At 53.8% G+C, this 21,537-nt stretch overlaps 1 protein-coding gene across 5 annotated transcripts in view; it reads right to left on the bottom strand.

Moving 5' to 3' along the window:
• The window catches only part of COL27A1 (collagen type XXVII alpha 1 chain), a 185,918-nt gene that overhangs the window by 12,111 nt on the left and 152,270 nt on the right, over positions 1–21,537 (bottom strand). For all 5 annotated transcript variants that reach the window (XM_029203587.1, XM_029203588.1, XM_029203589.1 and 2 more), the window contains 20 exons: positions 21,031–21,138; positions 17,367–17,420; positions 17,148–17,255; positions 15,649–15,702; positions 14,602–14,655; positions 10,948–11,004; positions 10,707–10,760; positions 10,101–10,154; positions 9,765–9,818; positions 8,905–8,958; positions 8,715–8,822; positions 7,846–7,953; positions 6,909–7,016; positions 3,188–3,241; positions 2,617–2,679; positions 2,173–2,226; positions 2,001–2,036; positions 1,862–1,879; positions 1,594–1,629; positions 1,307–1,333 (listed from right to left, as the gene is read on the bottom strand). In XM_029203587.1, coding sequence (XP_029059420.1) covers positions 1,307–1,333; positions 1,594–1,629; positions 1,862–1,879; positions 2,001–2,036; positions 2,173–2,226; positions 2,617–2,679; positions 3,188–3,241; positions 6,909–7,016; positions 7,846–7,953; positions 8,715–8,822; positions 8,905–8,958; positions 9,765–9,818; positions 10,101–10,154; positions 10,707–10,760; positions 10,948–11,004; positions 14,602–14,655; positions 15,649–15,702; positions 17,148–17,255; positions 17,367–17,420; positions 21,031–21,138 — 1,263 coding nt within the window. The remainder of the gene's footprint in view (positions 1–1,306; positions 1,334–1,593; positions 1,630–1,861; positions 1,880–2,000; positions 2,037–2,172; positions 2,227–2,616; positions 2,680–3,187; positions 3,242–6,908; positions 7,017–7,845; positions 7,954–8,714; positions 8,823–8,904; positions 8,959–9,764; positions 9,819–10,100; positions 10,155–10,706; positions 10,761–10,947; positions 11,005–14,601; positions 14,656–15,648; positions 15,703–17,147; positions 17,256–17,366; positions 17,421–21,030; positions 21,139–21,537) is intronic.

Here is a 21,537-nt window from a genome sequence, read left to right as displayed (position 1 = left end):
AGGGCCTGCTTCTAACAGTCAATCATCACCGTGGTGAAATGGAGACGGAATTGTCAGAGGGCTTGGGAGGGGGCCATGCTTTCATACAGGCCAGGGTACCCACCAGGGAGGAACACAGGGGCCCCACCTGCAACCTTGACCGCCGGCCCTCTTTGGACTCAGAATCTGAGCTGGAAGGACTCTGTGATATTATGATTTATAATAAGAAATATATATTTGGTCTTCAATCCCGTTCCTGGCACAGAGCTCCTAAAAGCCCTGGAATCTCCTGGAATAGGGTCTCTTTTGCTATATTAATGAGGTGACTTTTGGACTGCTCGTAAGTAACCTAAGGATGGGGGCTTGTGGTTGGTGGAACCAACCGTGTGATCAGAGGGTTGGAACTTGCAGTTACGGTCCACAGTCTCCAAGGAGGGGAGAGGGGGCTGGAGGCTGAGTCAATCACCAGTGGCCAATGATTTAATCAATCATGTCTGTGTAATGAAGCCTGCATAAAATCCCAAAAGGACTGGGTTCAGAGGGCTTCCAGGTTGGTGAACACACGGAGATTCGGGGAGAACAGGGGAGCTTGTGCCCCTTCCCCGTGCCTTGCCCTATGCACATCTTCCATCTGGCTGTTCCTCAGTGACAGCCTTTTATAATAAACCAACAATCTAATACATAAAATGTTTCCATGAGTTCTGTGAGCTGCTCTAGCAAATTAACGGAACCCCAGGAGGGCATGGTGGGAACCTCTGGTTTACAGCCAGTTGGCCAGAAGCCCAGGAGACACCTGGATTTGCCACTGGCAAATCTGAAGGGGGGCGGCGAGGGGGGGATGGTGAAGGACATGGGGATTGGGGGATGGGGGAGCCAGCAGCAATCTTGTAGGACTGAGCCCTCAACCTGTGGAATCTGATGCCAACTCCAAGTAGTGTCAGGATTGAGTTGAATTGTAGGACACCCAGCTGGTGTGTCCCCAACATTGCTTGTTGGTGCGGGGAACCCCCCTTCCCAACACACACAGAACCTTAAAGAGTTGTCAACGGATCTGTACAGTGTACCGACAGGACCCCGGAGCCAGCGGTGGGAGGTCTTCCTGGGTTCATAGTCAGGGGTGCATTCTGACTAAAAGCTGGGTATCCTGCCTCTCAGCCCAGGGCTCTTTCTGCTGCTTCAGGGTCCAGGATCCAGTATGGAGCGGCAAAAGGACGTGGGCAGTTTAGGGCCACCTTGGCCAGAGAGGGGTCCACTGCCGCCACCTGCCCCTGACACCAACCCCCAGGCCTTACCCCACGCAGGCAACAGAGAATGTTCTCCAACTTACAAAGTGAATAGGGCTCCCTGGAGGACCCTGCAAAAGAAGAGGCTGGGTCTGTATCTGACGGGGACCTGGTGCCGCAGTCCCGGGGGCTGTCGGGGCGAGAGAGAACCCACCACGCTGGTCTCTGCCTGGCCCTACCAGGGCTGTGCCACACTGTCCCGGAGGCCTGGCCCGGCCTGTGAAGTCAGGGCCAGTCCTGTGAACGCTGCCAGCACAGCCTTGGGTTTCATTCAGAGAAATCCCACCTGCTGCCCTGCAGTTCAAGGGGTACCGGGCACACAGCTACCTACCGGTGGGCCGGGCTGCCCTCTGGGACCGGGAGGACCCTGGAGGAAGAGGAGAACAATGAGGCCCTGGTCAAAGGCCTCTCATCCCCCCACCCAGCCCGGGCCTCCTCCAGCAGACCTGAGACCCGGGCACGATGGTGGCCCAGGTGCAGATTGAGGCCCACAGGGAAAAACGTGCCCAAGGACATGCCTGGTCATGGGCAGGGGAACTCAGAGGGCCCGTCCCTCCCACTCCCCTGTCCCCCCAGCCCTCATACCGCAGCCCACTCACCCTCGGACCTTGCAATCCCTAGAGGGGGGACAGAAGCAGGGAGAAAGAGTCAGAGGACCAGGCTGAGCCATGCCCGCCCCCTGCCCCAGCCCAACCCTGCCGTACCCCCTGCCATACTGTCCCCAGCCCATCCACTCACCAAGTCCCCTCGCCTGCCTTTGTCGCCCTTCGGACCCTGCAATAAACCATGGCCCAGTGAGAGGGGGCTCAGAGGGGAAGCCCCACGTCCCAGATGGGGAAACTGAGGTTCAGACTGGCCCTGGGTCACAGTCTCGCCCCAGCGGTGTTCCTGGCCAGCCCCCTGCACATACCTGCCGTCCTGAAGGTCCCAGGATTCCTAGGGGCCCAATGATGCCTTCCTTCCCCTAAAGGAGAGAGAAAGGCTTGTGTGTCCTTGTCCCAGAGCCTGGGGAATACAGTCACAGGGACAGGAGGGTAGAGGGCAGCCTGAGTGTCCCAAGGGGATGGAATGGAGACGTCCTCAAGGGGGCCAGGCCATGCGTCTCCTGAGCCCGTCCTATGTGCCTTGTGGGGGGGGGGGCACCAGTGGACGGGGGGAGCAGTGAAAGGGGAAAGGATGGCAGCCCAGCTGGCAGGAACGGCATGAGCAAAGGTATGGAAACAGGAGTGAAGATTGTGGGCAGAGGGGCTCGATGCCGAAGGAACAGGAGGAGTGGCGGCCCCCTGCCTGATGGCTGGCCAGCCTTGGGCCTCGGATAACTGTCCCTGCTGGGATAGACAGGGAGAGGACTCACCATCAAGCCAGGAGGCCCCCGAGGGCCCTGGATGCCTTTGAAGCCAATGTCTCCTGGGGGGCCCTGCAGAAGGCAGAGGAAGGGCTGCTGTGTCTGGGCGGCCACTGGGCGAGGGTTCCAGCGCTCTGCCACCCGAGGTCTGGCCAACCTTTGCCCTCCTTGTCAAGAGACGCCTTACCTGAGAGGCTCCAGGAAGAGTAACAAATGTGCACAATTATTCAGCAGGTGCCAGAGAGCTGGCTTGGTGCTAAATGGTGTGGGTCTCTGGTCTTAATTGTAACAACCCTTTGCTGTTACTATACCCATTTTATAGATGAAAAAACTGAGGCTTGGAGAGACCAAGTAACTTGCTTGAGGCACAGAGCAGTTGAACTGTGGAGCTGGGTTTGGAACCCAGGCCTGCTGGAATGTGAGTGCTGGGAGACACAGGTGCTCATGCTAGACCCTGGCTGTGTTCCAGCCCACGCCGCAAATGCCCAAGAAATATTTGTCGAGTGAATAAATGAATAAATGAACAAGCCGGTGGATGGATGGGACCCCAAGAGGAACAGTGTAGAATGGGAATCTGTACCTTGGGTCCGAAGAGGCCAGCCATTCCTGGGAATCCCATCTCACCAGAGTCACCCTGTGGGGAGAACAGGATGAGAAGGGTGCCTGGGCAGTCACGCAGGACGCCTGGGCCTGCCTTCTTGCAGGGATATCAACCACTCCACCTCGAAGTGATCAGATGAGTGTGAATGGCTCACAGAGCAGACACCAGGTCAGCCTGGACTCCAGCGGGGCAGGAGCCTGTGTCCTCTGTCAAATGGGAAAGTGGAGGCCAGCTCAGGGCTTCCACAGGGGGTGCTCTAGAACACTCAGGATCTCCTGTCCCAGGTCTTCAAGGAAGACAGTGGAAGGACCTGTAGACTTCCCAACCCATCCCAAAGGCTCTACTGAGGAATGGGCCCCTCAAAGTAACCCCTAAAAACTGAGGGCCTGCTATGTGTCAGGCACTTTGCATGCACCACCATGCATGTGTGTTCCCACATCAGCCTGGGGAGACACAATGTGCCTATTCACAGACCAGGAAATAAAGACTCAGAGAGGGCAGGAACCTGCTCAAAGTCACACAGATGTTGTGGAGTGTGCTAGATTCAGATAAGGTTATAATTCCAGAGGCCTGTGTTATATGGTTCGTTGTTGCTTAACTTTTTTTTTTTTTTTTAATTTATTTTTGGCTGTGTTGGGTCTTCGTTGCTGTGTGCGGGCTTTCTCTAGTTGTAGCGAGTGGGGGCTACTCTTCGTTGCGGCGTGCGGGCTTCTCACTGCAGTGGCTTCCCTCGTTGTGGAGCAAGGGCTCTAGGCGTGTGGCTTCGTGGAGCGCGGGCTCAGTAGTTGTGGCTCACGGGCTCTAGAGCACAGGTTCAGTAGTTGTGGCGCATGGGTTTTGTTGCTCCATGGCATGTGGGATCTTCTCAGACCAGGGGATCGAACTCGTGTCCCCTGCATTGGCAGGCGGATTCTCAACCACTGCACCACCAGGGAAGCCCATATTGCTTAACTTTTTTTTTTTTTCCCGCGGTACGTGGGCCTCTCACTGTTGTGGCCTCTCCTGTTGCGGAGCACAGGCTCCGGACGTGCAGGCTCAGTGGCCATGGCTCACGGGCCCAGCCGCTCCGCGGCATGTGGGGTCCTCCCGGACCGGGGCACGAACCTGTGTCCCCGGCATCGGCAGGCGGACTCTCAACCACTGCGCCACCAGGGAAACCCTGTTGCTTAACTTTTAAAGAAACTGCTCAACTGTTTTCCGAAGTGGTTGTACAATTTTACATTCCTATTAGCAGAGTACAAGACTTCCCATTGCTCCACATCCTTGCCAAGGATCAGTATGATCAGTCTTTAAAAATTTCCTCCATTCAAATTCAAAGGTGTGCAGTAGCATCTCATTGTGGTTATAATGAGCATTTGCCTAATGACTAATGATATTGATCTTTTCATGTGCTTATTTGCCACCTGTATAGCTTCTTTGAAGTGTCTACTCAAACCTTTGGTCTAATTTTTAAAATTGGGCTGCTTATTTTCTTACTATTGAGTTTTGAGAGTTCTTTATATATTCTGGCTATAAATCCTTTACAAGACATATGCTTTGCACTTTCTCCTAGTATGTGTCTTATCTTTTCATTCTCTTAACAGTGTCCTTTTGAGAAGCAAAAGTTTTAAATTTCATTGATGTCCAATTTATCAGATTTTCTTTTATGCATCATGCTTTTGGTGTCATTTCTAAGAAATCTTTTTATAACCCAAGGTCTCAAAGATTTTCTTTTACACTTTCTTGTAGAAGTTTTAGCCCTTTTGGTTTTATTTTTAGGTGTATGATCCATGTTGAGTTAATTTTTGTACACAGTATGAAGTATCCAATTGTTCTGGAGCCATTGCTGGAAAACACTATTCTGTATCCACTGAATTACTTTTGCACCTATGTCAAAGATCAGTTGTCTGTATATGAATGAATACATTTCTGGACTCTTTTTTCTGTTCCTTTGATCCGTTAGTATATTTATGGCAATACCATACCTTCTTGATTCCTGTAGCTTTGTAAGTCTTGAAATCAACTACTGTTAGTCCTTCAACTTTGTTCTTCTTTTTCCAAGTTGTTTTGGTTATTCTAGGTCTTTTGCATTTCCAAATGGATTTTAGAATTAGCTTATTTTCTACAAGAAAAACCTGATGGGGTTTTGATTGGGATTGTGTTGAATCTATAGACCAACATGAGGAAAATTGACATCTTAACAATACTGAGTTTTTTTGACCAATAAACACAGTAAATATCTCCATTTATTTAGATCTTCCTCAATTTATCTCAACAATGCTTTATAGTTTTTCAGTGTACATGTCTTATACACCTATTGTCATGTGTATCTCTAAGGATTTCATATTTTTATGCTATTGTAAATAGTACTGCTCTTTAGATTTCCAATTCTGATTGCTTCTCGCTAGCACATACAAGTCATTTGAGTATATTGAGCTGGTGTCCTGCTATCTTGCTAAAACTCCCTTATTCTAGTAGCTTTATTGTAGATTCTATTGGGTTTTCTACATAGACAACCATTTTGTCTACAGATGAAAAGTTTCATGTCTTCCTTTTTGATATGAATGTCTTTTATTTATTTTTCTTGCCTTACTGCATTGGCTAGAACTGCCAATACAATGTTGAATAGAAGTAGTGAGAACAGATATCTTTGACTTGTTTCTGCTCTTTGGGAGAAAGAATTCAGTCATTCACTACCTTTTTTTTTTCGGTTGGGTCGGGTCTTAGTTGTGGCAGGCAGGCTCCTTAGTTGCAGCTTGCCGGCTCCTTAGTTGAGGCACGCTGGCTCCTTAGTTGTAGCATGTGAACTCTTAGCTGCGGCATGCATGTGGGATCCAGTTCCCTGACCAGGGATCAAACCCAGGCCCCCTGCGTTGGGAGTGTGGAGTCTTACCCACTACACCACCAGGGAAGTCCCAGTCATTCACTATTAAGTATGATGTTAAATATAGATTTTTCATGGATGCCCTTTATCAAGTTGAGAAAGTTCCTTGGTCTACCAAGTTTGTTGAGAAATTTTATCAGAAATGGAGTTGGATTTTATCAATTACTTTTCTTGCACCTACTGAGATGATTAATTGGGTTTTCTTTTTTCGCTTGCTAATATGGTGAATTACATTGATTTACTTTCAAATGTTACACCATCCTTGCATTCCTGGGATAAACCTCACTTGATCTTGATGTACAATCCTTTTAATGTATTCTTAGATTCATTTTTCTAAAATTGTATTGACAATTTTTGTATCTATAGTTATGAGGTATATTGGTCTGTAGTCTTCTTCTCTTGTAATGTCCTCATCTGGCATTGACATCAAGGTAATGCTAACCTCATAGAATGTGTTGGGAAATATTCCTCCTCTTCAATTTTCTGGAAGAGTTTATGAAGAATTGGTATTTTTTTCTTCCATAAACAATTACTAGAATTTACCAGTGAAGTCATCTGAGCCTTTGTGGGAAGTTTTTAAACTATAGATGCAATTTCTCTAATAGATACAAGGCTGTTGAAGGCTATTTAGAGTTCCGGTTGGAATCACCTCTCCTCATTCTGAAGGGACTGCTCATATCTCATTTCTCAGCTTTTTTCCACCCCCAAGCCCGCACGCAGGGGAGGCAGAATGGTATCTGTGCCCACAGAGGGTATTGGTCTGCCCTCGTCACAGAGCAGGAAGGTGGTTTCTGGGTCTGTGTGTGTGAACACGTGTGTTCCCTGGGGCTCACTCACCGGCTGGCCTTTGGATCCAGGCTCCCCCTGGTTCCCAGGAAGCCCCGTTCCGCCTTCCGTCCCTCGTTTGCCAGGGGGACCCAGCTGCCCGGGTAACCCACTTTCACCCTTAAAGAAATACACCAAGATGACCAATCAAAGGGAGAAAATGGCTCGAGGAGAGGGGAGGTGCTGAAAAACCATTCCACAGGGTCAGTTAACATCTCCGGGTGCTGGGGCAACAGGCATAGCCCTGGGGGGTGGCGGAGGGGTGCTCAAAACTTCAGCCTCCTTAAGGGGAAAGTCTCTTTTCTTACTCTGGCATTCAGGGGCCACTTTCCGTCCACTCTCCCACACGCCTCTCCTCTTCATTGTTTCTTTCCAACAGACCATGCAGTCCCCACCTCCACACTTCCATTCACGCTGGCCCTCCTTGCTCATTTAAATCCTCCACGGGCCAAGGCCATCTCTCCCTCTGCCAGCTGTCTTTATGGAGGGTTCCAACCTCTCTCCAACTAAACCTCAAGCTCAGAGAGGGCGAGAGCCCCGTTTGATTCATTCGTCTCAATCTTCCCTTCAGTGTCTAGCCCTGGGCTCAGACTGAGTCCTGGCTGCCTCCGCCACCACTCAAGGAAACTTTCTAAAAAGATGCCTTGGAGGGTCTCAGAGCCAGCAACGTGCACTGTTCCACAAAGGCCCACAAGAGGGCGCCCATGGACAACTCAACAAATAGTTGACAGTGTCAAGGGCCTGGTAGGGGGCAGTATTACAGCTCCCTGGATAAACTATCCTTTGAGTCAAGTTTAAGCTTGGGGAGGGACCCCTGAGAAAGAGGACTCCATTTTCACACAGGCCCTGGGACATGGGCGCTCACATCAGCACTGCAGTCGGTGTCATTATAGTTAGTACCAAGGCAGAAAGGGTGGAGGGCGGGTAAGGGCATTAACAAGTGTCTGACCTTGAATCCTGGGGGCCCCTGTGCTCCAGGCAAGCCAGCCACACCTGGGTTTCCTCTCTTCCCAGCAGGGCCCATGGGGCCAGGGTCCCCATCGTCCCCCTGCTCCCCCTGTGAAGAAAGAGAGCGGAGGAGGATTTTTCATGTTTCAGGAAATAGGCAGCCAAGGAGGCAGGATGACTCAAAACCTGGGTGAAGGGCTTCCCTGGTGGCACAGTGGTTAAGAATCCGCCTGCCAGTGCAGGGGACATGGGTTCGAGCCCTGGTCCGGGAAGATCCCACATGCCGCGGAGCAACTAAGCCCATGTGCCACAATTACTGAGCCCGTGCGCCTAGAGCCCGTGCTCCACAACAAGAGAAGCCACCGCGATGAGAAGCCCGCACACTGCAACCAAGAGTAGACCCTGCTCTCCGCAACTAGAGAAAGCCCGCGTGCAACAACGAAGACCCAACGTAGCCAAAGAAAAAACAAAGCAAAACGAAACAAAACAAAAACCTGGGTGAACCCTGGGTGAAGCTGGAGGTTAAACTGAGGGATGGAGGTCATACTGCCTGTGTGTGAGGATGGCTGGACCAGCGGGACAAATGGGTGGGGAAGGGAAGGGTCTTAAAAACCGGAAGCTCTATTTGCTGGACAGGGCATGACCCTCTGGGTACTGGCATGGAGGAGAGACAGTGAGATGGGCCATAGTCCCAGGTCCCAGGTCCCAAGGGATGAGGCCATTGCCCATGCAGGAGACTTCTGGATATGCTGGTTCTGCCCATCCAAGTTTCCAAACGCGCTCCTCCCGGCCCATGGCCTATGGCACCCCACCACGCACACACCTCATCTCAAATGGAGACACTGTCTCTTAACCCCAAGTCCTGCTCACCTGCTGTCCTACTTGACCGTCCCGGCCAGGAAGCCCATCTGGTCCAGCGACACCCTCGGGGCCCTGTCTCCCCACCACGCCCCGAGGCCCCGGCAGCCCCTGCAGGCCCTGGCGGTAAATAAGAAGTTGGTGAGGGCTTCTGGGGAGGGCAGGGAGGTGGGTGGGAGAGGAGAAGCTGGGAGTCACTCACCTGGATCCCCCTCCGTCCTGGTCCCCCAGCCTTGCCTTGCTTTCCCTTTGGTCCCTGAAAAATCAAGGGGCACATAATGAGGGCTTCCTGGAGGAGGTGCAGAACACTAGGCGCTCTGGAAGGGGGCCCTTCTGTGGCCGGGCCCTGCCCCTCCACTTCTTGGGCCTTGGCATCTGAATCTGCAAATGGGCCCAAGCAGCCTGACTCAGAAGCCCAAGGTCGAGGCTGTCACTAACCCTGGGTCCTGGGCCCTCACTGGCAACCCTGCTGCAGAGGCTCCGGGCCCTGGCAACTTCCTGGTGGGAGTGAAGCCCACGGCTGGCTGGTCTATTTAATCCCCATGGGTTTGGCTATCCCTGAGGGGTGGGGGGTGGCTCTGCGGGTGGAGGGGTGCACTCCTGGGGGGAAGTTGAGGGCATTAAGGCAGCCTTGGACCAACCTCAGTGGAGGCAGATGCAGGAGCCCTGGGTGCAAGGCAGGAAACTCCTCTCCACCGCCTCTGAATTCTTCCCCGGGCATCACCAGCCCCAGGTCTTCCTCCACACCCCCTCACTTCTCCCAGTTTTCTCTTTCTACAGTGTGGCATGGTGGAAAGAGAGGCCAGCTTTGGATCTTGACAGCCCTGGGTTCAAATACCGCTGGCTGACCTGACAGGTGGTCTCCCTCCGGGAGGCCCTATAAATGGGGCTGGTCATCCCCCCTCCCTCAGGCTGTTTGAAGGGATCTTGGCCAGGCCACACCCTGCAGGGCCCCTCCCTGTGGTTCCCTCTCTTTCTCACAGCACCCCCAGCCCTCCCTCCCGTGTGCTGTGTGCCTGGGCCAGTCTCTTTCCCTTCCCTGTGGACGTCAGGGCCTCTTACCTCGTCCCCTTTCGATCCTTTGGGGCCCGGCCGTCCCCGGGGTCCCGGATGCCCCTGCAAACCAAGGTGAGATGACGCAAGGCAGCCCCAGGATTCTCTCCTGGGGAGGGTGGCCAGTCTCCGCCTGGAGGGGGGAGGTGTGGGGAGGGGTTTGGGGGTGCAGGCTCTGGGGGTGCCCCCAGGGTCAGGGCAGGAGAAACCAGAATGGGCTGCCCCAGGCCCTCCTGCAGGGAGGATCCCTTTAAGCTTTAAAAGGCCCGGTTCTTTAATTCCCCCACTGCTCCTCTACCACCCCACTCAGGGCAGGAGGGGGATGGGACGGGAAGCACCACTCACGGGTTGGCCCTGCTGGCCTGGATTTCCACGGAGGCCTTGTACACCCTCCTGTCCCTGGAAGTCAAGGAGATACAGGTGAGGGGGCTCATTTTGGGCGGGGGAGGACCCCAGAAAGCCCTTGTTCTTCCTAGCCATGTGTGTCCCCCTGAGTCTCAGCATCCTCATCTAGAAAATGGGTGAAATAACGACCCTGCCAGGGGGGTGAAGGTGGGGCGGTGAAGAGCCCAGGGGGCTGGCAGGTGGGCGGAGCTTGGGGGGGGTCTGGTGCTCATTCAGTGCTTGTTCACACTGCTTCTGTTGGGAGAGCTGTTCTCGGCCACAGATGGGGACACTGCGGTTCTTGGAGGGGAGAGGTCTCCCCCCCCCGCCCATCCTCTCCCTCCCTCAGGAAAGATCTCGGACCCTTCCCCTTTCAGCATGAACTATGCCCTGAGCCCTTGAGGGGAGGGGGAGGGTTGTGCTTAAAGCCTGGGCACTAATGGTGGAAGGACAGGCCTGTTTCCTGGCGAAGGATGTTCTAATTCTAGGTTGCAGGAAACAGAGGCCAAGGAATGCCCTCTTATACCACTCCTGATGCTGCCAGCAGGTAGGAGCTCCGATACTTACAGGGTATCCAGAGTCCCCTGGCTCCCCGCGGTCTCCTCGATCACCCACAGGGCCCTAAATGACAAGGACAACAATGAAAAATGGGCCACTGGGTGCAGGGGATGCCACACCTGGGCCTCCTAGGCCACAACCTCATGAAGCTCGCAGCAGCCTCGCCCCTGCTCAGTTTCCCCGCCCCCTCCCAGGTTGGGGCTCCACCCTGGCATTGGTCCACAGGATGCAGTGGGGGTGGGGGTCTTACCCGATCTCCAGGTGGCCCGGGGTGCCCCTCAGCCGTGCCATCCTCACCCTGCTCCCCCTGTGGACACAAAACTAGCTTTAGGACAAACCTCCTGCTCCTGGTGAATTCTGGGAATTCCAGACACTCTGCACTAAGGCCAAAAGGGCCTTCATCAGAGACGAGGTCCAGCCGACTTAGGGTTACAGACAGAAAGACTGAGGCCAGAGAGGGAAGGGGAAGATGTGGGGTCAAAGGCACACCTGAGCACGGAACCAGGAATGCAGAACACATAACAGCGCTCTTTACCCTCCCCGCTGCTGGACACCGCCAGGCCGATGCCCTCAGGCTGTCAGACGGGGTAGCTAAGCAGAGACCCTGGTCACACCCAGCTTTGCAGGGGACCAGCTGCCCAGACCTTCAACAGGTCCGTTCCCATCTCAGAGCTTTTTCTTAGCTGCGGAATCAGAGTGAGGAGGGGTGAAGGGGACGATGGCAATACCCATGCGGAGTGGAGGGGAATTCCATGAAATGATGCAGAAGTCCCTGCATGGTGCTCAGCAGTGACAATAATTCCAACAGCTGGCAGGCATGGGCACTGCCACGGCCGCACACAGGCGCTCACTGAATCCTCCCAACAACGCTACAAAGTAAGTGATATTATTCTCTCCATTTTACAGATGAGGACACTGAGGCACAAAGAGATGGTGTGAGCTGCTCAGTCATTCAGCCCCCAATGAAACAGTCCCTTTCTCTGACCCTTGCTGGGAGAAAGTGGGCCGAGAACCAGCTTCAGGACAAACGTCCAACCCTTGATGGGAGCCCCAGAGAAGGCCCTGGGCTGCCCCAGATGGCACTCAGCAGTCGGCTAACTTGCAGGTCTTGTTCATATGACAGCTTCCTATCTGCAAAACGGGATTGTCATGCCTCGCAGCACTGCTCCGAGGACCCAGTGAGCAAAGGCGGGCTGCTGCACACAGAGCAGAGCCTCAGTAGAAATTGCTGTTGTTGATAATAACAACAGCAGGGAGGCTGTGTGGCACGGAGGTGGTCAGGAAGACCGCTGGAGGAGCAGAGTTTAGAGCCGAGGTCCTTGGGCCGCGGCAGGCCACGCCAGGCCCTGGGCTACCTACAGGACAGGTGGCTGGACACCATGTGCCAGCTACAAGGAAGGTGTAAGCAGGACAGCAAGTGGCAGAACCTCAGGGCTCAGAACGTTCCAGCCCCAGACAATTAGTGTCACCTCCCATGGGGGTGCATTCTGGGCAGGGGGCTCAAGCCAGGGCACCTCCGAGCCCCCTCGCTGTTGGCAGGGATTGAAGGGGAGGCCTGAGAGGCAGGGGAGAGGAGAGCCATCCCTGGGACTGGAGCCTGTCCCGGGCCCGAATCAGTCCGGAGGGCTGGTGGCTGTACGCCTTGGCCCAGGGTCTCTGTGGCTCTTGTGGGCAGAGATCGAAGGCATGAGGGACTTGGCCCGAGGCCTAGAACCAGTCGTACCCGGGAAGGGGGGGTGGGTGGCCCAAGGAGTGGGGATTCCCTTTCCTCCCTGACCACTCTCTATGGCTCTTTGTCCCAGGGCTCCATCCCACGGTGGAGGGAGATAGCTGGGCTGGGGGGTGTCGGAGAAGGGGGCAGTGTTTACCTAGTGTGTTCTATGTGCCAGGCACTTCATGGAGTATGTTTCATACACGGTTTCATGAAATCCATATAGTACCTCTATGCTGCTGTGACCGCTGGTCCCATTTTACAGATGGAGAAAATGAGGCCCAGGGAAGGAAGGGTCTTAACCAAGGCCACACAAGACTCAAGGGGATGTCTAGGCCAAAAGCCAGCTCTACAGATCTCCCCCCTCCCCCACATTGTGGCTGAAGTTTGGGGATGCATTTTTTAGCACCTGAAAGCTGGTGGGCTCCCCCCATTCCCCATCTTTCTCCTTGTTCTCAGAGTCTTATCCCATTTCCGCAGTCCCTCTGGCCGCCACCTTTGGGAAATGCCCAAGGCCCACAGGGAAATTCCAAGTTGAACGATATATTGGCTCATCTAAGTGTCTGTTTCTGGCTGGAAAAGCAAGGCCTGGCATCAGACAGAGTCTGGATCTGGTCCTGCCACACCTCCCACTGATCCTGAGCTAGTCCTGAAGCGTCGTGGAGACTCAGTTTCCCCACCTGTCAGGTGGGACCCTTACACTTCTGAGCCAGGGTCATGGTAACGATTACGGAGAAATCCTGGTGGAGAGCTTTGCTTCGGGGGTCTCCGCCAGGAACCTGCTCTCTCCCCACCCCGCACACCTGCCGCCAAGCTCCATCCAGCTGTGGTTATTCAGTCCTGTGAGTATTTTTATTTTTGAGCTCTTTAGGGCATCATTCCACAGCCCCTAGCTCAGGGCCGAGAACATACTAAATAAATCATTATAAATCCATAAATACCTGTTGGTTAGCAGATGAATGATGCTCTCACTCATAATAATACCTATGTCAGAAAGTGCATCTGGCTGACATATATGTGATGTCCTCCTTAGCCTCGTGTTCCCGAGGTACCCATCCACTTAATAGATGAGGCAATCAAGGCTCGGGGAACGCTGGGGCCCTGCCCAAGGCCCAGGACCAGGGCAGATCTGGGGTTAGTGTCCAGTTCTCAGCAGCCACAAGAACTGCTTCTGGGGATGCAGACGACCCAGAGTGCAGGCACCCTCTCGTTTCAGGCTCCCTGTTAATCCCTCCTACACCAGCCCCGGCAGACCGTGAGGGCCGAGGAGGGACTCGGGGTTCTGCGAGACACTTTCTGCAGCTTCCTGTGGGATGTGTCAGAGCCTGTGGCCAGCTCTGATTGCAGATCTGTTCTCCAAGCAGGAGGAAGGGGCCAGCTGGACGGCAAACCAGGCCAGGGTGATTCACCCAACAGCGAGATGTAGTTAGTGGGGAGCTGACTCAGCAACAGAAAGGCGGGTTGGTGAGCAGGGGGGCAAAGAGACAGCAGTGGGGCGCCTGCTAGGAGCCCGTTCCAGCTGACCCATCAGGGGAAGGGGGAGGAAAGGAAGGAGGGGCTCAGAGCCACTAATGTAGGAATCAGAGACTTGGGTCCTGGGCCAGCTTGGTGCTGCCTTGCAATGTGACCCTCAAACTTCTGGGCCCCCGCATTCCCACCTGCATAGTGAGGCGGGCCACGGTGATCAGCAAGGTTCCTTCTACCAGTTCCTGTCCTCTACCGAATCTGGAGCCAAGGCATGGCACCTGGACACGTCTTCCCTCCGCCTGGGCGGTTCCTGGCCTCGAAATGCAGGTACTTCTCACTCTCCATCGTAAGCCCCCTCCTGGCTTTCACTGGGTGATCTCATTCACAAGTGAGGCTTCAATGCCCATGTTCACACAGATGATGGCATGGCATTGTTACATGACTGATGTCCATCTCCCCTGGCTCAACCAGAAGCTCCAGGAAGGCAGGAACTGCGTCCATGTTTGTTCTGGTGCCAGGCACCCAATATACCCGTGCTAAATGTAGGTCTAATGGCTCCTGCCTGCCGGCCACAGCTGGGGTGACACTGGCCTCCTAGCTGCCCAAGGCGTGAGCAGGGATGAGCCTGCCGTGAACCCACGCTAGCCCCGCCGCAGTGGCCCAGGGGCTTGCCCCCGCCACCCCCGGATATGAGAAAGCAGCTGCCGCCCAGGACCAGACACCCACCTTTTCGCCCTTTGGTCCAGGAGGTCCGAGGGGTCCCATGATGCCTTTGTGTCCCTGCAGGAAACAAGACGGCAGGAGGTGAGAGCATGGGGGAGGGAGGAGTCGGGAGGGACAGGTGATGAAGGACAAGAACTCAAAGATGGAAACACCCTGGGCTATGCGATCAGGTCCCGGCTCTGTCCCAACTCGCCGTGTGAATCTGAGCAGGCCGTGTGCCTCTCTGAGCCCTGGCCTCCCAGACATGCCATGTCGGTCCCAGACACACCTCTAAGGGGTGTCCACTTGAGTGGCTGAAGGCTCTGCTCATGCCATCTTGGAGCAGACCTGGGACCAGATCTCGGGAGAACCAGCTGTGTCTTCTGGGATGCGGCAGAGGCAGGGGGCAAAATGCTTGCCTCAGAGGGCTTCCCCAGGCCGGGGTGAGAACTGCACATGAAGACTTCTCCCTTGGGCTCCCAGCACCCACTCTCCAGTCTCCCTCTCCTTTGCCCTCTGCTTCTCCTCCCCTCCCTGCAGTATCTCTTTCAGACACTGGATCTCACCTTCAAACTTAAGCTGTCAGGCCTTGCACACACATTCTTTAGCCTCCCCGAGCCTGTTTCCTTTTCTGAGCAAGCCCCATGCCTTGCTGAGGCCTAGGCTCCCAGATGTGTAACATGGGTTTGGCTCAGCAGCCTCTAAGAGGGGAGTTGCCAACTTGGATGTGAAAATGGGCTAAGACCCATCCCTTCCACAGAGAGCAGCGGTGAAGCTCAGACACGAGGTGTGCACGGCACCCACCACGGGAAGGAAGGACTCAGCGAGGCCAGGGATTGGCGGGGAGGTCCTCCTCTGTCCACCCCACCCCTGCCTGGCCCACAGGTGGCTCTCGACCCCACCCCGGTCTGTGGGCCCAGGTGTCCCCTGGGGCGAAGGAGACCGTGAATCTGCCTACAGTGGCCCGAGGGCCAGCCCTCAGCTAGGAGGAGGTGGGCACAGCAGCCGAGGTGGCCTGAGTCCAGGCCTGCAGGACAGAGTTCCGGAGAGGGGGAGGTGACATTTCCTTACATCGTAACCAGCCAGTCCCGGTTCTCCTTGGGCCCCCATCCGTCCTGGAGCACCCTACGAGAGGAGAAGACCCACGTTGGTACAGAGCGCCGCTCTCACGGCAGGAACGCGGGCACTCTCTCCCGCAGGCTCGAGCCCAGTTCAGCCCAGCAGCCTGGCACATCCACTCTGCCCAGAACCCGGGCCGGAGAGTCAGGTGGAGAGCAAGTGGCATCTGTCCCCTCCTCTCCGGAGCATTCCTCCTCCCGCACAGCCCTTCCTTCTTCCAGCTCCAGTGGTTCGTGAGAGCCAATTGCTAAATTTTCCCCAATTTTGTGAGCCAATTATTAAACAAAACCATGGTGAAAAATTAAATTACATGAACTTACAGATAAATCAATTAATTATATTAAAAACATAGACGACAAATGTTCAAAACTCATCCCTTCCTAGTTATTTTACTACACTTTACTGTTATCTATGCTCATGAGGTTATTTCTGTTTGTTGAATCTGTGTGGCGGAAACACAGTCGTCCCTGGGTATCCAGAATCTGCAGGGGATCGGTTCCAGGACCCTCTGCAGATGTGAACCCGCGGATTCGGGGGCCGACTATACCAGATCATGGAACTCTCTTACCCATCCCCTCCCAAGTCTGCGTTCAATAACATCGCATTGGGGCTTCCCTGGTGGCGCAGTGGTTGAGAGTCCGCCTGCCGATGCAGGGGACGCGGGTTCGTGCCCCGGTCCGGGAAGATCCCACATGCCGCGGAGCGGCTGGTCCCGTGAGCCACGGCCGCTGGGCCTGCGCGTCCGGAGCCTGTGCTCCGCAACGGGAGAGGCCACAACAGTGAGAGGCCCGCGTACCGCAAAAAAAACCCCAAAAAACAAAAAACATCGCATTGGCAGCTTGACATCAGCCACCGTAGGAGCATTTATACCACGGAATCTTACAAGTGCCACAAACCAGCACAGCTGTTAACTGGCACGCACTGGCAGCTCAGAGACACTGCATCACTCATGTCTGCCCCCTCCCTTGCTTCCTGTTGGGGCCCTCCTCTACCTGCAGCAGTAAAACCCATCAGGGACCCTCCCTTCAGGGCAGGCCGGCAACGGGCCGGGCCCCCCTCAGAGCCACCCAGGGATCTGCAGCAGCTTCACCGTGACCCCCATGAACCTGTTTCCAGTGGGAAAACTCCTTGTTCAATAAAAATACTCCCAAGGGTCTGGTCCCCTCTCTACACCCCAATAGCAGAACTTGATAATAGGGGGTTATAAAGGGCTTCAGAAGACCCACAGACCCCTTCAAATCGCCAGAAATACTGTGCTGTGTGTACATTTCCAGGGAGAGGGGTTATAGCTTCTGTAGGTTCCCAAAGGGATCCATGATTCCAAAGAAGTGGCTGGGACAGTGGACACAGGCGTTTGGCGGAGAGCTGAGGCGGGCGATGCTTTCCTCTCTGCCCTCGGCCCCCTCTCCTCCATGCCCGACCCCTACCCCACCCACCCAGAGAGTTCTCACCGTTGGTCCCAGGCTGCCCCGGGACCCTTTAGGGCCTGGGGTGCCAGGGGGTCCCAGGTCTCCAGGGACGCCCATCTCACCCAGCTGTCCTTGGTAGCCCTTGGCACCCTGCAGTGGAGGAGAGACAGGCTGTCAGCAGGCCCCAGCAGAGGGGAGGGAAGGGCGGGGGCTGCAGGGCAGGGACATGGTGGACCCAAGCAGGAGGCGGGGGAATCCTACCTTGGCTCCCATGCGGCCCTTCTCGCCTTGCTTCCCTGGTTTTCCTTCAGGACCCTGAAAGGAAAAGGAGGGCAAGAGAGAGAAAGATGAGAAATGAGAGAATACGGAGGCAGATCCAAAGCGTATCGGAGCGCTCGCTCTGGAAGCAGACCGCCTGGGTTCAGATTGGTTCTGCACTCAGTGCCCGTGTGACCCTGAGCGTAACCACAGCCCCTGTGGTCTATGTCTTTGCAAAGTGGGGGCAGTGGTTGTACTTGCCTCACAGAGCTGAGGATTCAACCTGGTGATACAGTATCATGCTTGCAAGTGCCTGGTCCATAGTAAGTAAGTGCTCGATAAATCGCTGTTGCCATGGTTACTGCTGGTGCCCAGGCTGTCCCAATGGGAGCAGCTCTCTGCACTGAGCCCTCTCCATGTGCCAGGCACTGTCCCACCCTCCTAGCCACCCTGAGCCTCAGGCCCGATTCAGAGCCCCTCCTGTAGATGGTGACAGCCTAGGTTCCTAAAGGTGAATCGACTTGCCCAGGGTCCTGCTGGTCCAAGGCAGAGCCCTGATTCAACTTCAGATCTGTCTGATTCTGTGTCCAGGGTGCCCACTGATGACAGGCAGGCAGGAGAGGTTTCCTAGGTATGCCCTTATCTCTGAGATGTTGTGTGTCACTTCTGACAATCCCTGAGGCCATGTCCCACTGACATAACACTTGGGCCTGTTCAGGCAGTTGGGTGGGAGGTACTCAACCCTCAGGGTTTGAGGCTGGAGGGGTTCCTCAAAGTGGCTCTTTGTGACAGGAAGGTCAGCCACCCTTCCCTACTCTCCCACTGGGGCACCCAGGCCACTCCCTCTGAGAGGCCACCCTGCTCCCTCTCCCAAAGGCATCCCAAAGTGCTGCTCTCCCCTGCCTTGCCCAGGGGGCCCAACTGTCTCCACAGTTGTCAGGGAAACTCAGTTCACTGGCGCTGAGTGAGTGTAGGTGTGCACGAGGGAGTGCAAGAGAGATGAGAGCGCAAGAGCGAGAGAAGAGAGCCCTAACCCCAGGCCCCACTGGGCTGGGATGTAGTGGGTAGGGCAGGCAGTGTTTCTGACCTGAAGGGACATCCAGACTGCCTGCAGAGGACAGTCCCCTCAAAGCCTAAACCTCAAAGGGAGCTGGGAAAAATATCTATGTTCTTGGTAAGCACTAAAGAGCTGGTTTGATTTAATCCCTTTGGCTTCATTAACAGAGGCACATGCCATAGGATGAGGGAGGTGATAATCTCACCTTGGAATAGGCATTGCGCTCTAAGAGGAAGTACTGACTAATTGTGATGGAGGAGGGGTAGGAAGAACAGTGGCCCTGAAAGGACCAAGCACAGAGTGCCCTGCATCCTGATGCTTGAGTCTTCACGTGACCCCAGACAAGTCCCTCCCTTTCTCTGTGCCTCAGTTTCCCCACCTCTAATATGAAGGTCTTGAACTAACCTTGCACTGTCCAATATGGTGGCCCCTAGCCACACATGGCTGCTGGGCACTTGAAATGTGGCTATTGTGACTGTGGAACTGGATTTTTAATCAATTAAATTTTAATTAATTTAAAATTTTAAAACTGGTAATTCAATGATTGGAAAACTTCTAACATTTTTGGAACAACTTGGGGTATGAATCTACATTTTCAATTGTATGTTTTATGAAATCTAAATATAGATCAAGTATTTCCAGTGAAAATTTAGCATCTGAATTGAGATGTGCTCTAAGTGTAAATGACACACTGGATTTCAAAGACTTACAAAAAAAAAGTATGCAAAATAGCTTATTAATGATTTTTTACATTGATTACACGTTGATATGTTAGTATTTTGGATAGATTGTGCTAAATATATTATTAAAATTAATTTTACCTATTTCTTTTTACTTTTTAAAAATATAACTATTAGAAGATTTTAAATTACACATGTAACTCCTATTCTGTTTCTACCAGACAGCATTGGACTTGACAATCTCAAGGTCTTTTGCTCCTCCAGTAATTAAATGCTAAATAATCATCATGGCCCCAACGATGAGCCAGACACAATGTCCGAACTCCGTATCATATCTCATCCGATTCTGGCCACAGGGCTGGGAGGAAGGGATTATTTATCCCATGTTAGAGCTAAAGAAACAGGCTCAGGGGGATGAAGACCCTGTCAACGGGTCACCCAGCTAGGTAGAATGAAATGTGGATTCTTACTTTCTGGGACACCCCTTTTCCTAGGCTGGTCCTGTTTGGGCAGTTGTGAATCATGATTACAGGAGCTGGTGGCATTTACCAGCAGAATGAGGTGATTGCAATGGCTGATCCCTTGTCAGAAGGAGAAGCAAGTCAGTGACCAAGAATTCAGTACAGGGTCAGGGAGACAGAAGTCTCCCCCAGGACAGGGCAGCTGGCTGGCCGCTTGTTCTGACAGCTCCTCTCCAGCTGAGAGCATCCCCGATGGTAAGGGAAACCCTGAATAAGGGCTAGAGCACCCAGTCGGGTGAGGCTGTGCGGCCAGAATGAAGACCTTTGCTGGGCCCCCATCCATACAGATGTATTTCTGGAAAGGCTTTGATGGCTCATAAAATTCTATTTTTAAATCCTTCACTGTTTCCAGGCCACAGAGCGGGAGATTCTTGTTCTGCAGCCCTGATGCCAAAGAGACTCAAATACAGGCCTCTCATCACCTCTGTCACCTGGCACACACTCAGTCTGGCCCCAGTGAACCTCCTTCCAGTTCCAGTGTATGAGGACTGGCAGTGACAGCAAAATACAGACATAAACACTGCTACCACCACCGCCAGCACCATCCCCATCACCATAGCCACTGTCACAGCACTGCCACTGCCATCACCATCACCAAAAATAATACCACCACCGTCACTACCACACTAACACCACCATCATCACTACTATCGCCACCATCACCATCACCGCCACCGCCAGCTTCCAGTCACTTCCTCCTCCAAATTCATAAAGATAATTTTTTATATTTCTGGTGCATTTTATAAAGTGCTTTCCTATCCAAAGTTTCATCAACTCTTCAGATGAAAAAAAAACAAGGCTCAGAGAGAGGCAGTGATGTGCTCAAAGTCACATTGACAGTGGGTGCTCGAGCAAGAACCCAGCCTTTGGACTCTGGGTCAGGGCTATTTCTGCCACATGTTGCTGCCCATTCCACAGTCATGATGCTCAAAAGTTCACTGAGAAAGAGCCCCTGGAACACTGGACCTCAAAATGATCTCAGTGCACATTCTTCCAAATCCTTCATCATACCAAGGGTGTGGCCCAGAGAGGGCAAGGGCAAGTGAAAGGTCACACAGCAAGTTGCTGATGGAGAATTGGGCCAGTGCCTCTCCTGCTAAGTTTAGTGTGGCTGAATGTGGGGGTGGGCAGGACGAGGTCAGCAGGGGCCAGGTTTGTGCAGGGCACGGCAACCAGGCTAAGGAGACCGATGTTATTCCTGTGGGCACTCGGGAGGCGTGGGAAGGTTAGGCCGGGGAGGGACACAGTCAGGTTGGCTCTCCATGAAACTCTCATGTGAAGGAAGGATCACAGCACAAGACCCTCTGGCGGCAGCTGTCAAAAGACCTCCCACCCAACTGCCTGAACAGGCCCAAGTGTTATTCTCACCCAGGAGCCCCAAGTGCTGGCACACAGCTGCGCACACTCACCCGGACGCCAGTGATGCCAGGGGGGCCAGGCGGCCCGTCCTCACCCTTCAGTCCCTCCTGGCCCTTCTCGCCACGTTCACCGTCGGGCCCGGGGTCACCCCTGTCCCCCTGGGTTGAAAAGGCATGAGAAGGGGAGAGAGAGAAAGAGAGAATAAATGTCACCAAGTCCATCAGAGGTGCCAAACCTCAGGGCTCCATTTGGATGTCCACGGCAGACCTGCCCCTGGATTCCCCTGATGGTTCTGCCAAAAGGGTCAGCCTGGTAGAGACAGCACACAGCACGTGACAGTTTCTAGTGTCCATGCCTGGGCCATGGAGGGAGCTGCTCAGAGAGAAGAGACGACCCTGACCACGCCCACTCCGTGGAGTTTACAGGAAAGAAACAGGTTGGGAGAGTAGGACGATTTCTCCCCAAGGCTGTAGACACACTGGGAGGACAAGAGTCTTAAGAAGCCGAAGGAAATTTTTTTTAACATTTTTTTCCCTTCTCTTTTTTCTTTTTGGCTG

Source organism: Monodon monoceros, unplaced genomic scaffold, assembly GCF_005190385.1.
Source record: "Monodon monoceros isolate NGI ecotype Baffin Bay Population unplaced genomic scaffold, NGI_Narwhal_1 Super_Scaffold_5, whole genome shotgun sequence".
In the NCBI taxonomy this organism is placed as follows: Eukaryota; Metazoa; Chordata; class Mammalia; order Artiodactyla; family Monodontidae; genus Monodon; species Monodon monoceros.
Note: the sequence above shows the minus strand (reverse complement) of the source record. Positions and strands in the feature narration are given on the sequence as shown.